Source organism: Coregonus lavaretus, assembly GCF_964263955.1.
Source record: "Coregonus lavaretus genome assembly, chromosome: 31".
NCBI classification, from domain to species: domain Eukaryota; kingdom Metazoa; phylum Chordata; class Actinopteri; order Salmoniformes; family Salmonidae; genus Coregonus; species Coregonus lavaretus.
Window position 1 is genome coordinate 33,422,669 of NC_140018.1, and position 18,736 is coordinate 33,441,404.

General features: G+C 43.2%; 2 protein-coding genes across 2 annotated transcripts; both read right to left on the reverse strand.

Annotated features, from left to right (window-relative positions):
* Positions 1–3,343: 3,343 nt before the first annotated feature.
* Positions 3,344–10,484, reverse strand: LOC311106343 (uncharacterized protein). Its single transcript, XM_084148671.1, has 4 exons — positions 10,029–10,484; positions 9,802–9,935; positions 3,722–4,024; positions 3,344–3,628 (listed from the first exon to the last, which is right to left on the reverse strand). Exons 1-3 carry the CDS (start codon positions 10,456–10,458, stop codon positions 3,944–3,946), a joined length of 645 nt encoding a protein of 214 aa, XP_084004797.1. The 5' UTR covers positions 10,459–10,484; the 3' UTR covers positions 3,344–3,628; positions 3,722–3,943.
* A 2,234-nt stretch (positions 10,485–12,718) lies between these two features.
* On the reverse strand, positions 12,719–18,091 carry LOC311106341 (uncharacterized protein). Its single transcript, XM_084148670.1, has 4 exons — positions 17,636–18,091; positions 17,409–17,542; positions 13,394–13,696; positions 12,719–13,300 (listed from the first exon to the last, which is right to left on the reverse strand). The coding sequence occupies exons 1-3, from the start codon at positions 18,063–18,065 to the stop codon at positions 13,616–13,618; spliced, it is 645 nt and encodes a 214-aa protein (XP_084004796.1). The 5' UTR covers positions 18,066–18,091; the 3' UTR covers positions 12,719–13,300; positions 13,394–13,615.
* Between the last annotated feature and the right edge of the window lie 645 nt (positions 18,092–18,736).

Consider the following 18,736-nt stretch of genomic DNA (forward strand, 5'->3'; position numbering starts at 1 on the left):
TCTTGGCCTGGAATAGGGGCCGCCTTCCATTAAGTCAACCTCCGGTGCGAAGGGAATAGGGGGCAGCGGTATTTCCAGCCGTCTAGCAGCTCTCTCAATGAGACCCGGAAAGTCCGTTCTCAGAGACGCTGCGGTGAAGGACAGGGCTTCTGATTTCTCAGAGCCCGTGTCGTCATCACCATAGGAACTACAAGCCCTCTCGCTAACCAAAGGAAAGGGAGGCTTGAATGTATGAGGGACGGGGTCTGACTGTTCCATAGGAATGTCATCCCCTGAGTCTGCGCTGTCGGATGACGCCTCTGAAGCAGAGGCTAGTATCGACAACACGTCCTCTAGGGGGATATCCTCCCTAAAAAACGCCCAACGCTGCTTCCTCTCCTGTGTAGAAAGGAGGGCGTAGGAGGCGCAGTTGGGGGGACTGCAGATGCCCTCTTTGGCATGTTGGGACCCTAGACACACGAAACATACGTCGTGGGAGTCGCCGGCCGCCATGGAGGAGCATCTGCATTGAGCTCTGAAAAGAGCTTTTGGGGGTGGAAAATCTCCTGGTGTGCTCATTTTAGGACGACGTCGATGACTGGAAATTCGACTGCGTTTTCGTCCTGAGTCTTCTCTTCGTCTCTTCTTGGCTTCTTCAGTCTAGTCCAGTCGCTGAAGATAAAGGGAGGCTGATTGAGGGGAGGCATCCCCTCTTATAGGGACACCTGTACTCCTATTGGCTGCAGGTGTGTGCATAATTTTGTCTCAGGCTGATGCTGCCTTAGGGCAGTGGGTAAACCAATAGGAGCAGAGCTCCCCTATGGGGCGGAGCTCCACGATATAGAACGTTAGTTAGTACAGAAACACATAGTTGAGCTAACGTTAGCGTACGTTGCTCTACTTCCAGAATTGGGCGACTAGCCAGGAAGTAGCCAACACAGGCAGAGGCTTCGCTTCGGCTACAACCAAGCAAGCTTAGGTTATTATTTATTGGTATTTACTACTAACGACAGTTAGGTTAGCCGAGTTCATCCCTTTGAAATGGCAACCGGTCAATGTTAACGCCTGTCAAACTAGCTAGGGATGAGGTGGGGGATAGTGAATTGAACGATGGAAGCATCCTGAAAGTTCGCGTGAGTTTAGCGCCAAGTACTTACTACTGCATTCTTCGTCTGCACATCTTTTGAAGTCGGAGAATCTCCTTTCGACTGCGGCTTTGGGTATGAAATTATGAATACATGAAATTAAAATGTATAACGTTACATAAGAAACATGTACAGCCATGTTGGGCTGGCTGGTTCTGCTCGAGCATGAGCAGATGAAGCCGACACGTTAGAAAATCCAAGGCTGGAGCAATTCGAAGGATGTGTTGATCGTGGAGGCAAATATGAAAATCTGGGCAGACGATGTCAAAACTAAAAGAGCAAGGACATGGAACCAGAACGCTGAATAAAATATGATTATTGCATCACAATATACATTCTGATTCGGGTTTATCACGTCTTTGTTGGATAGAACTAAAACATTCCACAAGTTTACTAACAAGTGAGCGCAATTTCCCACTCGATTTCTCCATTCAATTTGCCTATCTGACTCCCGCAGATTTATTATGATACCTCAAAAGCACATGTAGATTATTTTTCAAGCACTGGGTACCAAAACAAACTAAGGCAACGTGGGTAAAGGGGTTGTTTCTTCCGAATCCATCGCGACGCTACCGTACGTTAGTTTGACAGCTGAGCTGGCTATCTGATGTTAACTAGGCTAGCAAGTTAGCTTGGCTAGTGACGTACAATGCAGCTCGCTTGCGGAAATCCGAAAATCCTTGTTTCACCAACTGATCAACGTAGTCGACTACTCGAGAGGATCCTTCATCGTGGTTATCGTGACTACCCAGGAGAGGACAATATGTCCCTATCTTGCTAGCTACTGTTAGAAATTGCGTAATTCAAATCTGGTATTGGAATAAGAATCAAGAGATCTTCAATCCAAGCTAAATTTATTATATGCAAAATGTATGTATGATAAGTATGTTGGTTCGTATACGGGCTCACTGAAATACCTCGCAGGGCAGACAGAGAACTAAATCCATTGTTTACATGTTCTTCCTCAAATACTCTGACAGAGAGAGAGTTTCCCACCTCTCTGCTGGCCAATCAGAGTAGAGACTTGAGCGTGGTTTAGACTTACTCAGCCTATCCGTTGACGCACCCCTGTTGCCAGGCGTAAGTCCTTATCATAACAACCTGTCCTGGTGAGAAGAGCCAGCTCCCCATGACACCATTCCTACGTCCAAGGAATGTTCACAGATCACAAAGAACCAGTATTGTCTAGTATTTGGAGACGCAAATTATTATCTTATCTTAACTCCTAAAACAGCTCTTCACATCAATAACAGCTTGCCAGGTGACACAACCTACATTAGCCCAGTCTAGAATGCATTCTTTCTAAGTTAGTCATCCCATCAATTATAAAAATAATAAATCTCTCACACTACCTAATAAACTTGCTAGTTAGCTAACGTTAACTTGCCAATGCTGGCTCTGCTTCTCCAGCAACCTGTCTACTAGCCTCCTTTTAGAGTTTTGAACGCGATTACTTTCTATGCCAAATTGACAAAGCCGTATAACACGAGCGACGGTGTCATTTATACCCCATTTAATAAGCCAAATACCGGCTGTGGACACTGAACTTCAGCCTACACTTCACTAGAACACGTCAACAAAAAAAGGGGGACGGATCAATGAACCCGGGCTGCATTCAGTATGTTTTGACGTTCTGGAACTTTTAATTGAACGGAAACGGTGCCGTACTCAACGACCAGTTGACAAACGGGGAAGGGTTGGGTTGGGGAACGCTGTCAACATGGCCACTGCCCTTTAAATACCACACTCATGATGCTTTCAAGACAACTGGGTCGAATCATACCATCAGTGATTTTCAGGTCGGAAAGTCGAAGCTCTAGAAAGAGGCTCGAGCTCCCAACTTGGAATTCCGAGTTGGATGACCGTTCAAATCGATTTTTCCCAGTCGGAGCTCGTTTTTTTTTCTCTTTCGATTTCCCAGTTGTTTTGAACGCACTGAAGTCTGATTTTTCCGAGTTCCCAGTTACGACTTCCCAGTTGTTTTGAACGCGGCACGAGTTCTCAGTAGCTTTGAACGCGGCATCATTGCTTCAAGCCACACCTCTTCACACTCATCAAACTGGAGCAAACGTACCTGTCTGTTCAAGAACATACAATAACGTTTTGTGGAAAGTGTCGTTTAGTACAAACCGTTCCGCAACGTAGCAAACGTTCAACTGAACGCACCTCTGTAGAACCCAAAATATGTTGAATGTTAAGCAAAAAGCCCCCCTGAAAAAACAAAACAAATACATGCATTGTCCCAGCAATAATTAGGCTACATAAAATAAGTATGAATCCTTGAGTCCTAAGCACTAAATGCAGGCAGTTAGTCAATTACAATAGGAAGGCAAGACCATTCATAAGAGAGAAATACATGAAGTAACTTACCATAACACCATATATTCCAAGGTACTCATAAAACAGGGTGACGAGACTACCAGATAAAATTAGCACTGATACGAATGATGAACCACTCTGCTCCTCTTCATGGAAATCAGTGACAGGAGGTGACTCCAGAGATCCTGGAAATACAGCACAAGCAAATTAGGTTAATGCATACACAGTTTACATCTCACCACAATCTCAAAAGTAGGGAAAGTTTAATGAACACCTACCTGAGGGAGGGTGATCCATGTCTACACTAAGTCCCATGTCCAAGATGTTTTCCAAAATAGTTTGAGGGCCCCTCTGGATTTCTTCTGGAGTTTTAGAGCTCAGCTGATTGTCTTTGTTTCTGTTAAAGTACCTGCCATCCTCCTCAATGTCCATATCTGGTCTCTTGTGACCTTCATCATGGGCAGGCTTCTCAGGTGTGTTAGTCTCTTCACCCGTCTCTGTCACAGTGAGGTTATCCTTGTCTGTGTCCTCCACAGAGTGCAGGAATGTCTTCTCTTCCTCTGCATCAGACATTTCCCCATCTTTTGAAACATTCAGAGGTTCAAACAGTGAGTTCATTTTCATGCATTGCAATCTCACTGGCATTGTCAGGATGTGTATTTGTTCTGTCAACAGACTACTATTTACTTTGTTGTACTTCTTGGGCATTTCATAAATACAGCTTATTATGCAAACCAAATCTCGTTAGTTAGTACAGAAAAAACGTTAGTTAGTACAGAAACACATAGTTGAGCTAACGTTAGCGTACGTTGCTCTACTTCCAGAATTGGGCGACTAGCCAGGCAGTAGCCAACACAGGCAGAGGGTTCGCTTCGGCTACAACCAAGCAAGCTTAGGTTATTATTTATTGGTATTTACTACTAACGACAGTTAGGTTAGCCGAGTTCATCCCTTTGAAATGGCAACCGGTCAATGATAACGCCTGTCAAACTAGCTAGGGATGAGGTGGGGGATAGTGAATTGAACGATGGAAGCATCCTGAAAGTTCGCGTGAGTTTAGCGCCAAGTACTTACTACTACATTCTTCGTCTGCACATCTTTTGAAGTCGGAGAATCTCCTTTCGACTGCGGCTTTGGGTATGAAATTATGAATACATAAAATTAAAATGTATAACGTTACATAAGAAACATGTACAGCCACGTTGGGCTGGCTGGTTCTGCTCGAGGCATGAGCAGATGAAGGGTATCAAGGGAAAGGGAAAGCATCAAGGGTAAATAGAATATTGTTTTTAACTTGATAAGGTAGATGCAAAAAGAAAAGAACTTGCAAGCAGAGGGGTTAATGACATGACAGTCTTTTATGTCAACAATAGCTAGCTATATAGCTAACCATGCCTATACACCATCTTGCAATTTGCTTCCTAAGCCAACACAGAAGTATGATATCTTTATGGTCCGTTTAGTAAGTAAGTTAGCTAGTTGATTACAATCAAGCTAACACATCTCTATTGTGTGTATGGTAGGCTAATGTAGCTAGCTAGCTAACTAAGAAGACTGCCAGATCAACTGGCAAGTTATGTTATGTAGCTAGTTAGCTACTCCAAACTTGTGAACATTGACTATGAGCCCTTGTGTGGCTTTGGTTAGTACAGAAACACATACCGTATTTTCCGCACTATAAGGCGCACCGGATTATAAGGCGCACCTTCAATGAATGGCCTATTTTAGAACTGTTTTCATATATAGGGCGCACCGGATTATAAGGCGCATAGAATAGAAGATACTGTAGTCAAATGAATTGACTGGGGTTGCGTTATGCATCCACTAGATGGAGCTGTGCTAAAAGGAATGTCAACAAAACAGTCAGATAAAGTCAAACTTTATTAAGCGTTCTGACAACTCCGTTCACTCCCATGGTAATGTTGTTCAAACGTTAATGTGCATATTAACAATATCTCCCAGCCTTGCTCACTCTTCTCCCAAACGTGGAGAGGAACCTTTCCCTGATTCAGTAAACACGTAGTAAAAGAAACAGTCTGATACCACTAAATCAAACGTTAGTGCATAACTCAACATTGTTCAGTTACATATAACACGTAAAGCTCACTTTTTCAGTTCATTCCCCATCCACGAACCCCTCGAATTCTTCTTCTTCAGTGTCCGAATTGAACAGTTGGGCGACTACGGCATCCAACCTGCCCGGCTCCCTCTCGTCATTATCCGAGTCAGTGTCGCTGCTGTTGCCTGGCAGTTCAGAGATTATTCCTGCCTTCGTGAAAGCTTTGACCACAGTTGAGACCGATATATCAGCCCAGGCATCCACGATCCATTGGCAGATAGTGGCGTAAGTCGCCCGGCGCTGTCTCCCCGTCTTGGTGAACGTGTGTTCGCCTTCTGTCATCCACTGCTCCCACGCAGCTCGCAGTCTAGCTTTGAACGCCCTGTTGACACCAATATCTAGCGGCTGGAGTTCTTTAGTTAATCCACCCGGAATGACGGCAAGCTCCGAATTAGTTTGCTTCACTTGTTTTTTGACAGCATCGGTGATATGGGCGCGCATTGAGTCGTAGATCAATAGGGACGGAGCTGTGTGGAAAAAGCCACCCGGTCTCTTGACGTAAATTTCTCTCAGCCACTCACTCATCTTTTCCTCATCCATCCATCCCTTCGGGCTAGCTTTGATGACGACGCCGGCTGGAAAGTTCTCTTCTGGCAAGGTCTTCCTCTTGAAAATAATCATGGGTGGAAGTTTCTGGCCATTAGCCTGGCAGGCGAGAACTACAGTGAAGGATGACTTCTCATTCCCTGTGGTACGTACAGACACCGTACTGGTCCCCGTTTTCTCCACAGTGCGGTTCACGGGAATATCAAAGGTGAGTGGAACCTCGTCCATGTTGGTGATGTGCTCTGGCCGGATCTTCTTTTCAGTGATCTTCTTTTTGCAGTATGCGCGGAAAGTGACCAGCTTTTCTTGGTAATCTTTTGGCAGTTGCTGCGAGACGGTAGTTCGTGTGCGGATGGAGAGATTACGTCTTTTCATAAAACGAAAGCACCAAGAAGGACCGCCTCGAAATTCATCGATTGTCATGTCCCGTGCTAGCGCTGTTGCCTTCATTCGAATAGTGACTGTAGAGACGCTTCTACTTGCTGCTCTCTGTTCAACAACCCACTGTTCGAGTTTGTCCTCTAACTGTGGCCATCTCGCTTTGTTCCCGCGGAAACTCTGTTTAGTCTTCTTTACTTGGCGCAGGTCATCTTCTTGCTTCCTCCACTTCCGTACCATTGATTCATTAATGTTGAATTCTCTCGCTGCTGCTCTATTCCCATATGCTACTGCATGACCGACAGCCTTGAGCTTGAACTCTGCGTCGTAAGCGTGTCTCTTGAAAGGTGCCATTTTGGGGTCTTTATACACACACACGTGGTGTGGGACTGTGAGTAAGCACAATACCGGTGTGTACTGGCTACCGTAATGCTGCAAGTGGTGCGGCTTTGTAGTTTACCAGTCGTACTGAAACATTTCATTATTATTAAAATGTTTTTATTGTTTTTTCATACTGAAACATTTTGACAGAGCACCTTGAGCGCCGTGTACAACCAGTATGGATCAACCAATTAACCAATTGATCCATATATAAGGCGCTCCGGATTATAAGGCGCACTGTCGTTTTTTGAGAAAATTAAAGGCTTTTAAGTGCGCCTTATAGTGCGGAAAATACGGTAGTTGAGCTAACGTTAGCGTACGTTGCTCTACTTCCAGGCAGAGGCTTCGCTTCGGCTACAATCAAGCAAGCTTAGGTTATTATTTATTGGTATTTACTACCAACGACAGTTAGGTTAGCCGAGTTCATCCCTTTGAAATGGCAACCGGTCAATGATAACGCCTGTCAAACTAGCTAGGGATGAGGTGGGGGATAGTGAATTGAACGATGGAAGCATCCTGAAAGTTCGCGTGAGTTTAGCGCCAAGTACTTACTACTGCATTCTTCGTCTGCACATCTTTTGAAGTCGGAGAATCTCCTTTCGACTGCGGCTTTGGGTATGAAATTATGAATACATGAAATTAAAATGTATAACGTTACATAAGAAACATGTACAGCCATGTTGGGCTGGCTGGTTCTGCTCGAGCATGAGCAGATGAAGCCGACACGTTAGAAAATCCAAGGCTGGAGCAATTCGAAGGATGTGTTGATCGTGGAGGCAAATATGAAAATCTGGGCAGACGATGTCAAAACTAAAAGAGCAAGGACATGGAACCAGAACGCTGAATAAAATATGATTATTGCATCACAATATACATTCTGATTCGGGTTTATCACGTCTTTGTTGGATAGAACTAAAACATTCCACAAGTTTACTGACAAGTGAGCGCAATTTCCCACTCGATTTCTCCATTCAATTTGCCTATCTGACTCCCGCAGATTTATTATGATACCTCAAAAGCACATGTAGATTATTTTTCAAGCACTGGGTACCAAAACAAACTAAGGCAACGTGGGTAAAGGGGTTGTTTCTTCCGAATCCATCGCGACGCTACCGTACGTTAGTTTGACAGCTGAGCTGGCTATCTGATGTTAACTAGGCTAGCAAGTTAGCTTGGCTAGTGACGTACAATGCAGCTCGCTTGCGGAAATCCGAAAATCCTTGTTTCACCAACTGATCAACGTAGTCGACTACTCGAGAGGATCCTTCATCGTGGTTATCGTGACTACCCAGGAGAGGACAATATGTCCCTATCTTGCTAGCTACTGTTAGAAATTGCGTAATTCAAATCTGGTATTGGAATAAGAATCAAGAGATCTTCAATCCAAGCTAAATTTATTATATGCAAAATGTATGTATGATAAGTATGTTGGTTCGTATACGGGCTCACTGAAATACCTCGCAGGGCAGACAGAGAACTAAATCCATTGTTTACATGTTCTTCCTCAAATACTCTGACAGAGAGAGAGTTTCCCACCTCTCTGCTGGCCAATCAGAGTAGAGACCTGAGCGTGGTTTAGACTTACTCAGCCTATCCGTTGACGCACCCCTGTTGCCAGGCATAAGTCCTTATCATAACAACCTGTCCTGGTGAGAAGAGCCAGCTCCCCTAGACACCATTCCTACGTCCAAGGAAGGTTCACAGATCACAAAGAACCAGTATTGTCTAGTATTTGGAGACACAAATTATTATCTTATCTTAACTCCTAAAACAGCTCTTCACATCAATCACAGCTTGCCAGGTGACACAACCTACATTAGCCCAGTCTAGAATGCATTCTTTCTAAGTTAGTCATCCCATCAATTATAAAAATAATAAATCTCTCACACTACCTAATAAACTTGCTAGTTAGCTAACGTTAGCTTGCCAATGCTGGCTCTGCTTCTCCAGCAACCTGTCTACTAGCCTCCTTTTAGAGTTTTGAACGCGATTACTTTCTACGCCAAATTGACAAAGCCGTATAACACGAGCGACGGTGTCATTTATACCCCATTTAATAAGCCAAATACCGGCTGTGGACACTGAACTTCAGCCTACACTTCACTAGAACACGTCAACAAAAAAAGGGGGACGGATCAATGAACCCGGGCTGCATTCAGTATGTTTTGACGTTCTGGAACTTTTAATTGAACGGAAACGGTGCCGTACTCAACGACCAGTTGACAAACGGGGAAGGGTTGGGTTGGGGAACGCTGTCAGCATGGCCACTGCCCTTTAAATACCACACTCATGATGCTTTCAAGACAACTGGGTCGAATCATACCATCAGTGATTTTCAGGTCGGAAAGTCGAAGCTCTAGAAAGAGGCTCGAGCTCCCAACTTGGAATTCCGAGTTGGATGACCGTTCAAATCGATTTTTCCCAGTCGGAGCTCGTTTTTTTTTTCTTTCGATTTCCCAGTTGTTTTGAACGCACTGAAGTCTGATTTTTCCGAGTTCCCAGTTACGACTTCCCAGTTGTTTTGAACGCGGCACGAGTTCTCAGTAGCTTTGAACGCGGCATCATTGCTTCAAGCAACACCTCTTCACACTCATCAAACTGGAGCAAACGTACCTGTCTGTTCAAGAACATACAATAACGTTTTGTGGAAAGTGTCGTTTAGTACAAACCGTTCCGCAACGTAGCAAACGTTCAACTGAACGCACCTCTGTAGAACCCAAAATATGTTGAATTTTAAGCAAAAAGCCCCCCTGAAAAAACAAAACAAATACATGCATTGTCCCAGCAATAATTATATTATTATTATATTATTATAATTAGGCTACATAAAATAAGTATGAATCCTTGAGTCCTAAGCACTAAATGCAGGCAGTTAGTCAATTACAATAGGAAGGCAAGACCATTCATAAGAGAGAAATACATGAAGTAACTTACCATAACACCATATATTCCAAGGTACTCATAAAACAGGGTGACGAGACTACCAGATAAAATTAGCACTGATACGAATGATGAACCACTCTGCTCCTCTTCATGGAAATCAGTGACAGGAGGTGACTCCAGAGATCCTGGAAATACAGCACAAGCAAATTAGGTTAATGCATACACAGTTTACATCTCACCATAATCTCAAAAGTAGGGAAAGTTTAATGAACACCTACCTGAGGGAGGGTGATCCATGTCTACACTAAGTCCCATGTCCAAGATGTTTTCCAAAATAGTTTGAGGGCCCCTCTGGATTTCTTCTGGAGTTTTAGAGCTCAGCTGATTGTCTTTGTTTCTGTTAAAGTACCTGCCATCCTCCTCAATGTCCATATCTGGTCTCTTGTGACCTTCATCATGGGCAGGCTTCTCAGGTGTGTTAGTCTCTTCACCCGTCTCTGTCACAGTGAGGTTATCCTTGTCTGTGTCCTCCACAGAGTGCAGGAATGTCTTCTCTTCCTCTGCATCAGACATTTCCCCATCTTTTGAAACATTCAGAGGTTCAAACAGTGAGTACATTTTCATGCATTGCAATCTCACTGGCATTGTCAGGATGTGTATTTGTTCTGTCAACAGACTACTATTTACTTTGTTGTACTTCTTGGGCATTTCATAAATACAGCTTATTATGCAAACCAAATCTCGTTAGTTAGTACAGAAAAAACGTTAGTTAGTACAGAAACACATAGTTGAGCTAACGTTAGCGTACGTTGCTCTACTTCCAGAATTGGGCGACTAGCCAACACAGGCAGAGGGTTCGCTTCGGCTACAACCAAGCAAGCTTAGGTTATTATTTATTGGTATTTACTACTAACGACAGTTAGGTTAGCCGAGTTCATCCCTTTGAAATGGCAACCGGTCAATGATAACGCCTGTCAAACTAGCTAGGGATGAGGTGGGGGATAGTGAATTGAACGATGGAAGCATCCTGAAAGTTCGCGTGAGTTTAGCGCCAAGTACTTACTACTGCATTCTTCGTCTGCACATCTTTTGAAGTCGGAGAATCTCCTTTCGACTGCGGCTTTGGGTATGAAATTATGAATACATGAAATTAAAATGTATAACGTTACATAAGAAACATGTACAGCCATGTTGGGCTGGCTGGTTCTGCTCGAGCATGAGCAGATGAAGCCGACACGTTAGAAATTCCAAGGCTGGAGCAATTCGAAGGATGTGTTGATCGTGGAGGCAAATATGAAAATCTGGGCAGACGATGTCAAAACTAAAAGAGCAAGGACATGGAACCAGAACGCTGAATAAAATATCATTATTGCATCACAATATACATTCTGATTCGGGTTTATCACGTCTTTGTTGGATAGAACTAAAACATTCCACAAGTTTACTGACAAGTGAGCGCAATTTCCCACTCGATTTCTCCATTCAATTTGCCTATCTGACTCCCGCAGATTTATTATGATACCTCAAAAGCACATGTAGATTATTTTTCAAGCACTGGGTACCAAAACAAACTAAGGCAACGTGGGTAAAGGGGTTGTTTCTTCCGAATCCATCGCGACGCTACCGTACGTTAGTTTGACAGCTGAGCTGGCTATCTGATGTTAACTAGGCTAGCAAGTTAGCTTGGCTAGTGACGTACAATGCAGCTCGCTTGCGGAAATCCGAAAATCCTTGTTTCACCAACTGATCAACGTAGTCGACTACTCGAGAGGATCCTTCATCGTGGTTATCGTGACTACCCAGGAGAGGACAATATGTCCCTATCTTGCTAGCTACTGTTAGAAATTGCGTAATTCAAATCTGGTATTGGAATAAGAATCAAGAGATCTTCAATCCAAGCTAAATTTATTATATGCAAAATGTATGTATGATAAGTATGTTGGTTCGTATACGGGCTCACTGAAATACCTCGCAGGGCAGACAGAGAACTAAATCCATTGTTTACATGTTCTACCTCAAATACTCTGACAGAGAGAGAGTTTCCCACCTCTCTGCTGGCCAATCAGAGTAGAGACTTGAGCGTGGTTTAGACTTACTCAGCTTATCCGTTGACGCACCCCTGTTGCCAGGCATAAGTCCTTATCATAACAACCTGTCCTGGTGAGAAGAGCCAGCTCCCCTAGACACCATTCCTACGTCCAAGGAAGGTTCACAGATCACAAAGAACCAGTATTGTCTAGTATTTGGAGACACAAATTATTATCTTATCTTAACTCCTAAAACAGCTCTTCACATCAATCACAGCTTGCCAGGTGACACAACCTACATTAGCCCTGTCTAGAATGCATTCTTTCTAAGTTAGTCATCCCATCAATTATAAAAATAATAAATCTCTCACACTACCTAATAAACTTGCTAGTTAGCTAACGTTAACTTGCCAATGCTGGCTCTGCTTCTCCAGCAACCTGTCTACTAGCCTCCTTTTAGAGTTTTGAACGCGATTACTTTCTACGCCAAATTGACAAAGCCGTATAACACGAGCGACGGTGTCATTTATACCCCATTTAATAAGCCAAATACCGGCTGTGGACACTGAACTTCAGCCTACACTTCACTAGAACATGTCAACAAAAAAAGGGGGACGGATCAATGAACCCGGGCTGCATTCAGTATGTTTTAACGTTCTGGAACTTTTAATTGAACGGAAACGGTGCCGTACTCAACGACCAGTTGACAAACGGGGAAGGGTTGGGGAACGCTGTCAACATGGCCACTGCCCTTTAAATACCACACTCATGATGCTTTCAAGACAACTGGGTCGAATCATACCATCAGTGATTTTCAGGTCGGAAAGTCGAAGCTCTAGAAAGAGGCTCGAGCTCCCAACTTGGAATTCCGAGTTGGATGACCGTTCAAATCGATTTTTCCCAGTCGGAGCTCGTTTTTTTTTTTCTTTCGATTTCCCAGTTGTTTTGAACGCACTGAAGTCTGATTTTTCCGAGTTCCCAGTTACGACTTCCCAGTTGTTTTGAACGCGGCACGAGTTCTCAGTAGCTTTGAACGCGGCATCATTGCTTCAAGCCACACCTCTTCACACTCATCAAACTGGAGCAAACGTACCTGTCTGTTCAAGAACATACAATAACGTTTTGTGGAAAGTGTCGTTTAGTACAAACCGTTCCGCAACGTAGCAAACGTTCAACTGAACGCACCTCTGTAGAACCCAAAATATGTTGAATTTTAAGCAAAAAGCCCCCCTGAAAAAACAAAACAAATACATGCATTGTCCCAGCAATAATTAGGCTACATAAAATAAGTATGAATCCTTGAGTCCTAAGCACTAAATGCAGGCAGTTAGTCAATTACAATAGGAAGGCAAGACCATTCATAAGAGAGAAATACATGAAGTAACTTACCATAACACCATATATTCCAAGGTACTCATAAAACAGGGTGACGAGACTACCAGATAAAATTAGCACTGATACGAATGATGAACCACTCTGCTCCTCTTCATGGAAATCAGTGACAGGAGGTGACTCCAGAGATCCTGGAAATACAGCACAAGCAAATTAGGTTAATGCATACACAGTTTACATCTCACCACAATCTCAAAAGTAGGGAAAGTTTAATGAACACCTACCTGAGGGAGGGTGATCCATGTCTACACTAAGTCCCATGTCCAAGATGTTTTCCAAAATAGTTTGAGGGCCCCTCTGGATTTCTTCTGGAGTTTTAGAGCTCAGCTGATTGTCTTTGTTTCTGTTAAAGTACCTGCCATCCTCCTCAATGTCCATATCTGGTCTCTTGTGACCTTCATCATGGGCAGGCTTCTCAGGTGTGTTAGTCTCTTCACCCGTCTCTGTCACAGTGAGGTTATCCTTGTCTGTGTCCTCCACAGAGTGCAGGAATGTCTTCTCTTCCTCTGCATCAGACATTTCCCCATCTTTTGAAACATTCAGAGGTTCAAACAGTGAGTTCATTTTCATGCATTGCAATCTCACTGGCATTGTCAGGATGTGTATTTGTTCTGTCAACAGACTACTATTTACTTTGTTGTACTTCTTGGGCATTTCATAAATACAGCTTATTATGCAAACCAAATCTCGTTAGTTAGTACAGAAAAAACGTTAGTTAGTACAGAAACACATAGTTGAGCTAACGTTAGCGTACGTTGCTCTACTTCCAGAATTGGGCGACTAGCCAGGCAGTAGCCAACACAGGCAGAGGGTTCGCTTCGGCTACAACCAAGCAAGCTTAGGTTATTATTTATTGGTATTTACTACTAACGACAGTTAGGTTAGCCGAGTTCATCCCTTTGAAATGGCAACCGGTCAATGATAACGCCTGTCAAACTAGCTAGGGATGAGGTGGGGGATAGTGAATTGAACGATGGAAGCATCCTGAAAGTTCGCGTGAGTTTAGCCCCAAGTACTTACTACTACATTCTTCGTCTGCACATCTTTTGAAGTCGGAGAATCTCCTTTCGACTGCGGCTTTGGGTATGAAATTATGAATACATAAAATTAAAATGTATAACGTTACATAAGAAACATGTACAGCCATGTTGGGCTGGCTGGTTCTGCTCGAGCATGAGCAGATGAAGGGTATCAAGGGAAAGGGAAAGCATCAAGGGTAAATAGAATATTGTTTTTAACTTGATAAGGTAGATGCAAAAAGAAAAGAACTTGCAAGCAGAGGGGTTAATGACATGACAGTCTTATGTCAACAATAGCTAGCTATATAGCTAACCATGCCTATACACCATCTTGCAATTTGCTTCCTAAGCCAACACAGAAGTATGATATCTTTATGGTCCGTTTAGTAAGTAAGTTAGCTAGTTGATTACAATCAAGCTAACACATCTCTATTGTGTGTATGGTAGGCTAATGTAGCTAGCTAGCTAACTAAGAAGACTGCCAGATCAACTGGCAAGTTATGTTATGTAGCTAGTTAGCTACTCCAAACTTGTGAACATTGACTATGAGCCCTTGTGTGGCTTTGGTTAGTACAGAAACACATAGTTGAGCTAACGTTAGCGTACGTTGCTCTACTTCCAGGCAGAGGCTTCGCTTCGGCTACAACCAAGCAAGCTTAGGTTATTATTTATTGGTATTTACTACCAACGACAGTTAGGTTAGCCGAGTTCATCCCTTTGAAATGGCAACCGGTCAACGATAACGCCTGTTAAACTAGCTAGGGATGAGGTGGGGGATAGTGAATTGAACGATGGAAGCATCCTGAAAGTTCGCGTGAGTTTAGCGCCAAGTACTTACTACTGCATTCTTCGTCTGCACATCTTTTGAAGTCGGAGAATCTCCTTTCGACTGCGGCTTTGGGTATGAAATTATGAATACATGAAATTAAAATGTATAACGTTACATAAGAAACATGTACAGCCATGTTGGGCTGGCTGGTTCTGCTCGAGCATGAGCAGATGAAGCCGACACGTTAGAAATTCCAAGGCTGGAGCAATTCGAAGGATGTGTTGATCGTGGAGGCAAATATGAAAATCTGGGCAGACGATGTCAAAACTAAAAGAGCAAGGACATGGAACCAGAACGCTGAATAAAATATCATTATTGCATCACAATATACATTCTGATTCGGGTTTATCACGTCTTTGTTGGATAGAACTAAAACATTCCACAAGTTTACTGACAAGTGAGCGCAATTTCCCACTCAATTTCTCCATTCAATTTGCCTATCTGACTCCCGCAGATTTATTATGATACCTCAAAAGCACATGTAGATTATTTTTCAAGCACTGGGTACCAAAACAAACTAAGGCAACGTGGGTAAAGGGGTTGTTTCTTCCGAATCCATCGCGACGCTACCGTACGTTAGTTTGACAGCTGAGCTGGCTATCTGATGTTAACTAGGCTAGCAAGTTAGCTTGGCTAGTGACGTACAATGCAGCTCGCTTGCGGAAATCCGAAAATCCTTGTTTCACCAACTGATCAACGTAGTCGACTACTCGAGAGGATCCTTCATCGTGGTTATCGTGACTACCCAGGAGAGGACAATATGTCCCTATCTTGCTAGCTACTGTTAGAAATTGCGTAATTCAAATCTGGTATTGGAATAAGAATCAAGAGATCTTCAATCCAAGCTAAATTTATTATATGCAAAATGTATGTATGATAAGTATGTTGGTTCGTATACGGGCTCACTGAAATACCTCGCAGGGCAGACAGAGAACTAAATCCATTGTTTACATGTTCTTCCTCAAATACTCTGACAGAGAGAGAGTTTCCCACCTCTCTGCTGGCCAATCAGAGTAGAGACTTGAGCGTGGTTTAGACTTACTCAGCTTATCCGTTGACGCACCCCTGTTGCCAGGCATAAGTCCTTATCATAACAACCTGTCCTGGTGAGAAGAGCCAGCTCCCCATGACACCATTCCTACGTCCAAGGAAGGTTCACAGATCACAAAGAACCAGTATTGTCTAGTATTTGGAGACACAAATTATTATCTTATCTTAACTCCTAAAACAGCTCTTCACATCAATCACAGCTTGCCAGGTGACACAACCTACATTAGCCCAGTCTAGAATGCATTCTTTCTAAGTTAGTCATCCCATCAATTATAAAAATAATAAATCTCTCACACTACCTAATAAACTTGCTAGTTAGCTAACGTTAACTTGCCAATGCTGGCTCTGCTTCTCCAGCAACCTGTCTACTAGCCTCCTTTTAGAGTTTTGAACGCGATTACTTTCTACGCCAAATTGACAAAGCCGTATAACACGAGCGACGGTGTCATTTATACCCCATTTAATAAGCCAAATACCGGCTGTGGACACTGAACTTCAGCCTACACTTCACTAGAACACGTCAACAAAAAAAGGGGGACGGATCAATGAACCCGGGCTGCATTCAGTATGTTTTGACGTTCTGGAACTTTTAATTGAACGGAAACGGTGCCGTACTCAACGACCAGTTGACAAACGGGGAAGGGTTGGGTTGGGGAACGCTGTCAACATGGCCACTGCCCTTTAAATACCACACTCATGATGCTTTCAAGACAACTGGGTCGAATCATACCATCAGTGATTTTCAGGTCGGAAAGTCGAAGCTCTAGAAAGAGGCTCGAGCTCCCAACTTGGAATTCCGAGTTGGATGACCGTTCAAATCGATTTTTCCCAGTCGGAGCTCGTTTTTTTTTTCTTTCGATTTCCCAGTTGTTTTGAACGCACTGAAGTCTGATTTTTCCGAGTTCCCAGTTACGACTTCCCAGTTGTTTTGAACGCGGCACGAGTTCTCAGTAGCTTTGAACGCGGCATCATTGCTTCAAGCCACACCTCTTCACACTCATCAAACTGAAGCAAACGTACCTGTCTGTTCAAGAACATACAATAACGTTTTGTGGAAAGTGTCGTTTAGTACAAACCGTTCCGCAACGTAGCAAACGTTCAACTGAACGCACCTCTGTAGAACCCAAAATATGTTGAATTTTAAGCAAAAAGCCCCCCTGAAAAAACAAAACAAATACATGCATTGTCCCAGCAATAATTATATTATTATTATATTATTATAATTAGGCTACATAAAATAAGTATGAATCCTTGAGTCCTAAGCACTAAATGCAGGCAGTTAGTCAATTACAATAGGAAGGCAAGACCATTCATAAGAGAGAAATACATGAAGTAACTTACCATAACACCATATATTCCAAGGTACTCATAAAACAGGGTGACGAGACTACCAGATAAAATTAGCACTGATACGAATGATGAACCACTCTGCTCCTCTTCATGGAAATCAGTGACAGGAGGTGACTCCAGAGATCCTGGAAATACAGCACAAGCAAATTAGGTTAATGCATACACAGTTTACATCTCACCACAATCTCAAAAGTAGGGAAAGTTTAATGAACACCTACCTGAGGGAGGGTGATCCATGTCTACACTAAGTCCCATGTCCAAGATGTTTTCCAAAATAGTTTGAGGGCCCCTCTGGATTTCTTCTGGAGTTTTAGAGCTCAGCTGATTGTCTTTGTTTCTGTTAAAGTACCTGCCATCCTCCTCAATGTCCATATCTGGTCTCTTGTGACCTTCATCATGGGCAGGCTTCTCAGGTGTGTTAGTCTCTTCACCCGTCTCTGTCACAGTGAGGTTATCCTTGTCTGTGTCCTCCACAGAGTGCAGGAATGTCTTCTCTTCCTCTGCATCAGACATTTCCCCATCTTTTGAAACATTCAGAGGTTCAAACAGTGAGTACATTTTCATGCATTGCAATCTCACTGGCATTGTCAGGATGTGTATTTGTTCTGTCAACAGACTACTATTTACTTTGTTGTACTTCTTGGGCATTTCATAAATACAGCTTATTATGCAAACCAAATCTCGTTAGTTAGTACAGAAAAAACGTTAGTTAGTACAGAAACACATAGTTGAGCTAACGTTAGCGTACGTTGCTCTACTTCCAGAATTGGGCGACTAGCCAGGCAGTAGCCAACACAGGCAGAGGGTTCGCTTCGGCTACAACCAAGCAAGCTTAGGTTATTATTTATTGGTATTTACTACTAACGACAGTTAGGTTAGCCGAGTTCATCCCTTTGAAATGGCAACCGGTCAATGATAACGCCTGTCAAACTAGCTAGGGATGAGGTGGGGGATAGTGAATTGAACGATGGAAGCATCCTGAAAGTTCGCGTGAGTTTAGCGCCAAGTACTTACTACTACATTCTTCGTCTGCACATCTTTTGAAGTCGGAGAATCTCCTTTCGACTGCGGCTTTGGGTATGAAATTATGAATACATAAAATTTAAATGTATAACGTTACATAAGAAACATGTACAGCCATGTTGGGCTGGCTGGTTCTGCTCGAGCATGAGCAGATGAAGCCGACACGTTAGAAAATCCAAGGCTGGAGCAATTCGAAGGATGTGTTGATCGTGGAGGCAAATATGAAAATCTGGGCAGACGATGTCAAAACTAAAAGAGCAAGGACATGGAACCAGAACGCTGAATAAAATATGATT

Excerpts from the sequence above, each read along its gene's own strand:
- LOC311106341 (XM_084148670.1), bottom strand. The coding sequence starts at position 18,065 with ATGCCCAAGAAGTACAACAAAGTAAATAGTAGTCTGTTGACAGAACAA. Across the intron at positions 17,543-17,635 it reads CATGGATCACCCTCCCTCAG|GATCTCTGGAGTCACCTCCT; the intron begins GTAGGTGTTCAT and ends CTGTATTTCCAG. Across the intron at positions 13,697-17,408 it reads TTGGAATATATGGTGTTATG|ATGGGGAAATGTCTGATGCA; the intron begins GTAAGTTACTTC and ends ATGTTTCAAAAG.
- LOC311106343 (XM_084148671.1), bottom strand. The coding sequence starts at position 10,458 with ATGCCCAAGAAGTACAACAAAGTAAATAGTAGTCTGTTGACAGAACAA. Across the intron at positions 9,936-10,028 it reads CATGGATCACCCTCCCTCAG|GATCTCTGGAGTCACCTCCT; the intron begins GTAGGTGTTCAT and ends CTGTATTTCCAG. Across the intron at positions 4,025-9,801 it reads TTGGAATATATGGTGTTATG|ATGGGGAAATGTCTGATGCA; the intron begins GTAAGTTACTTC and ends ATGTTTCAAAAG.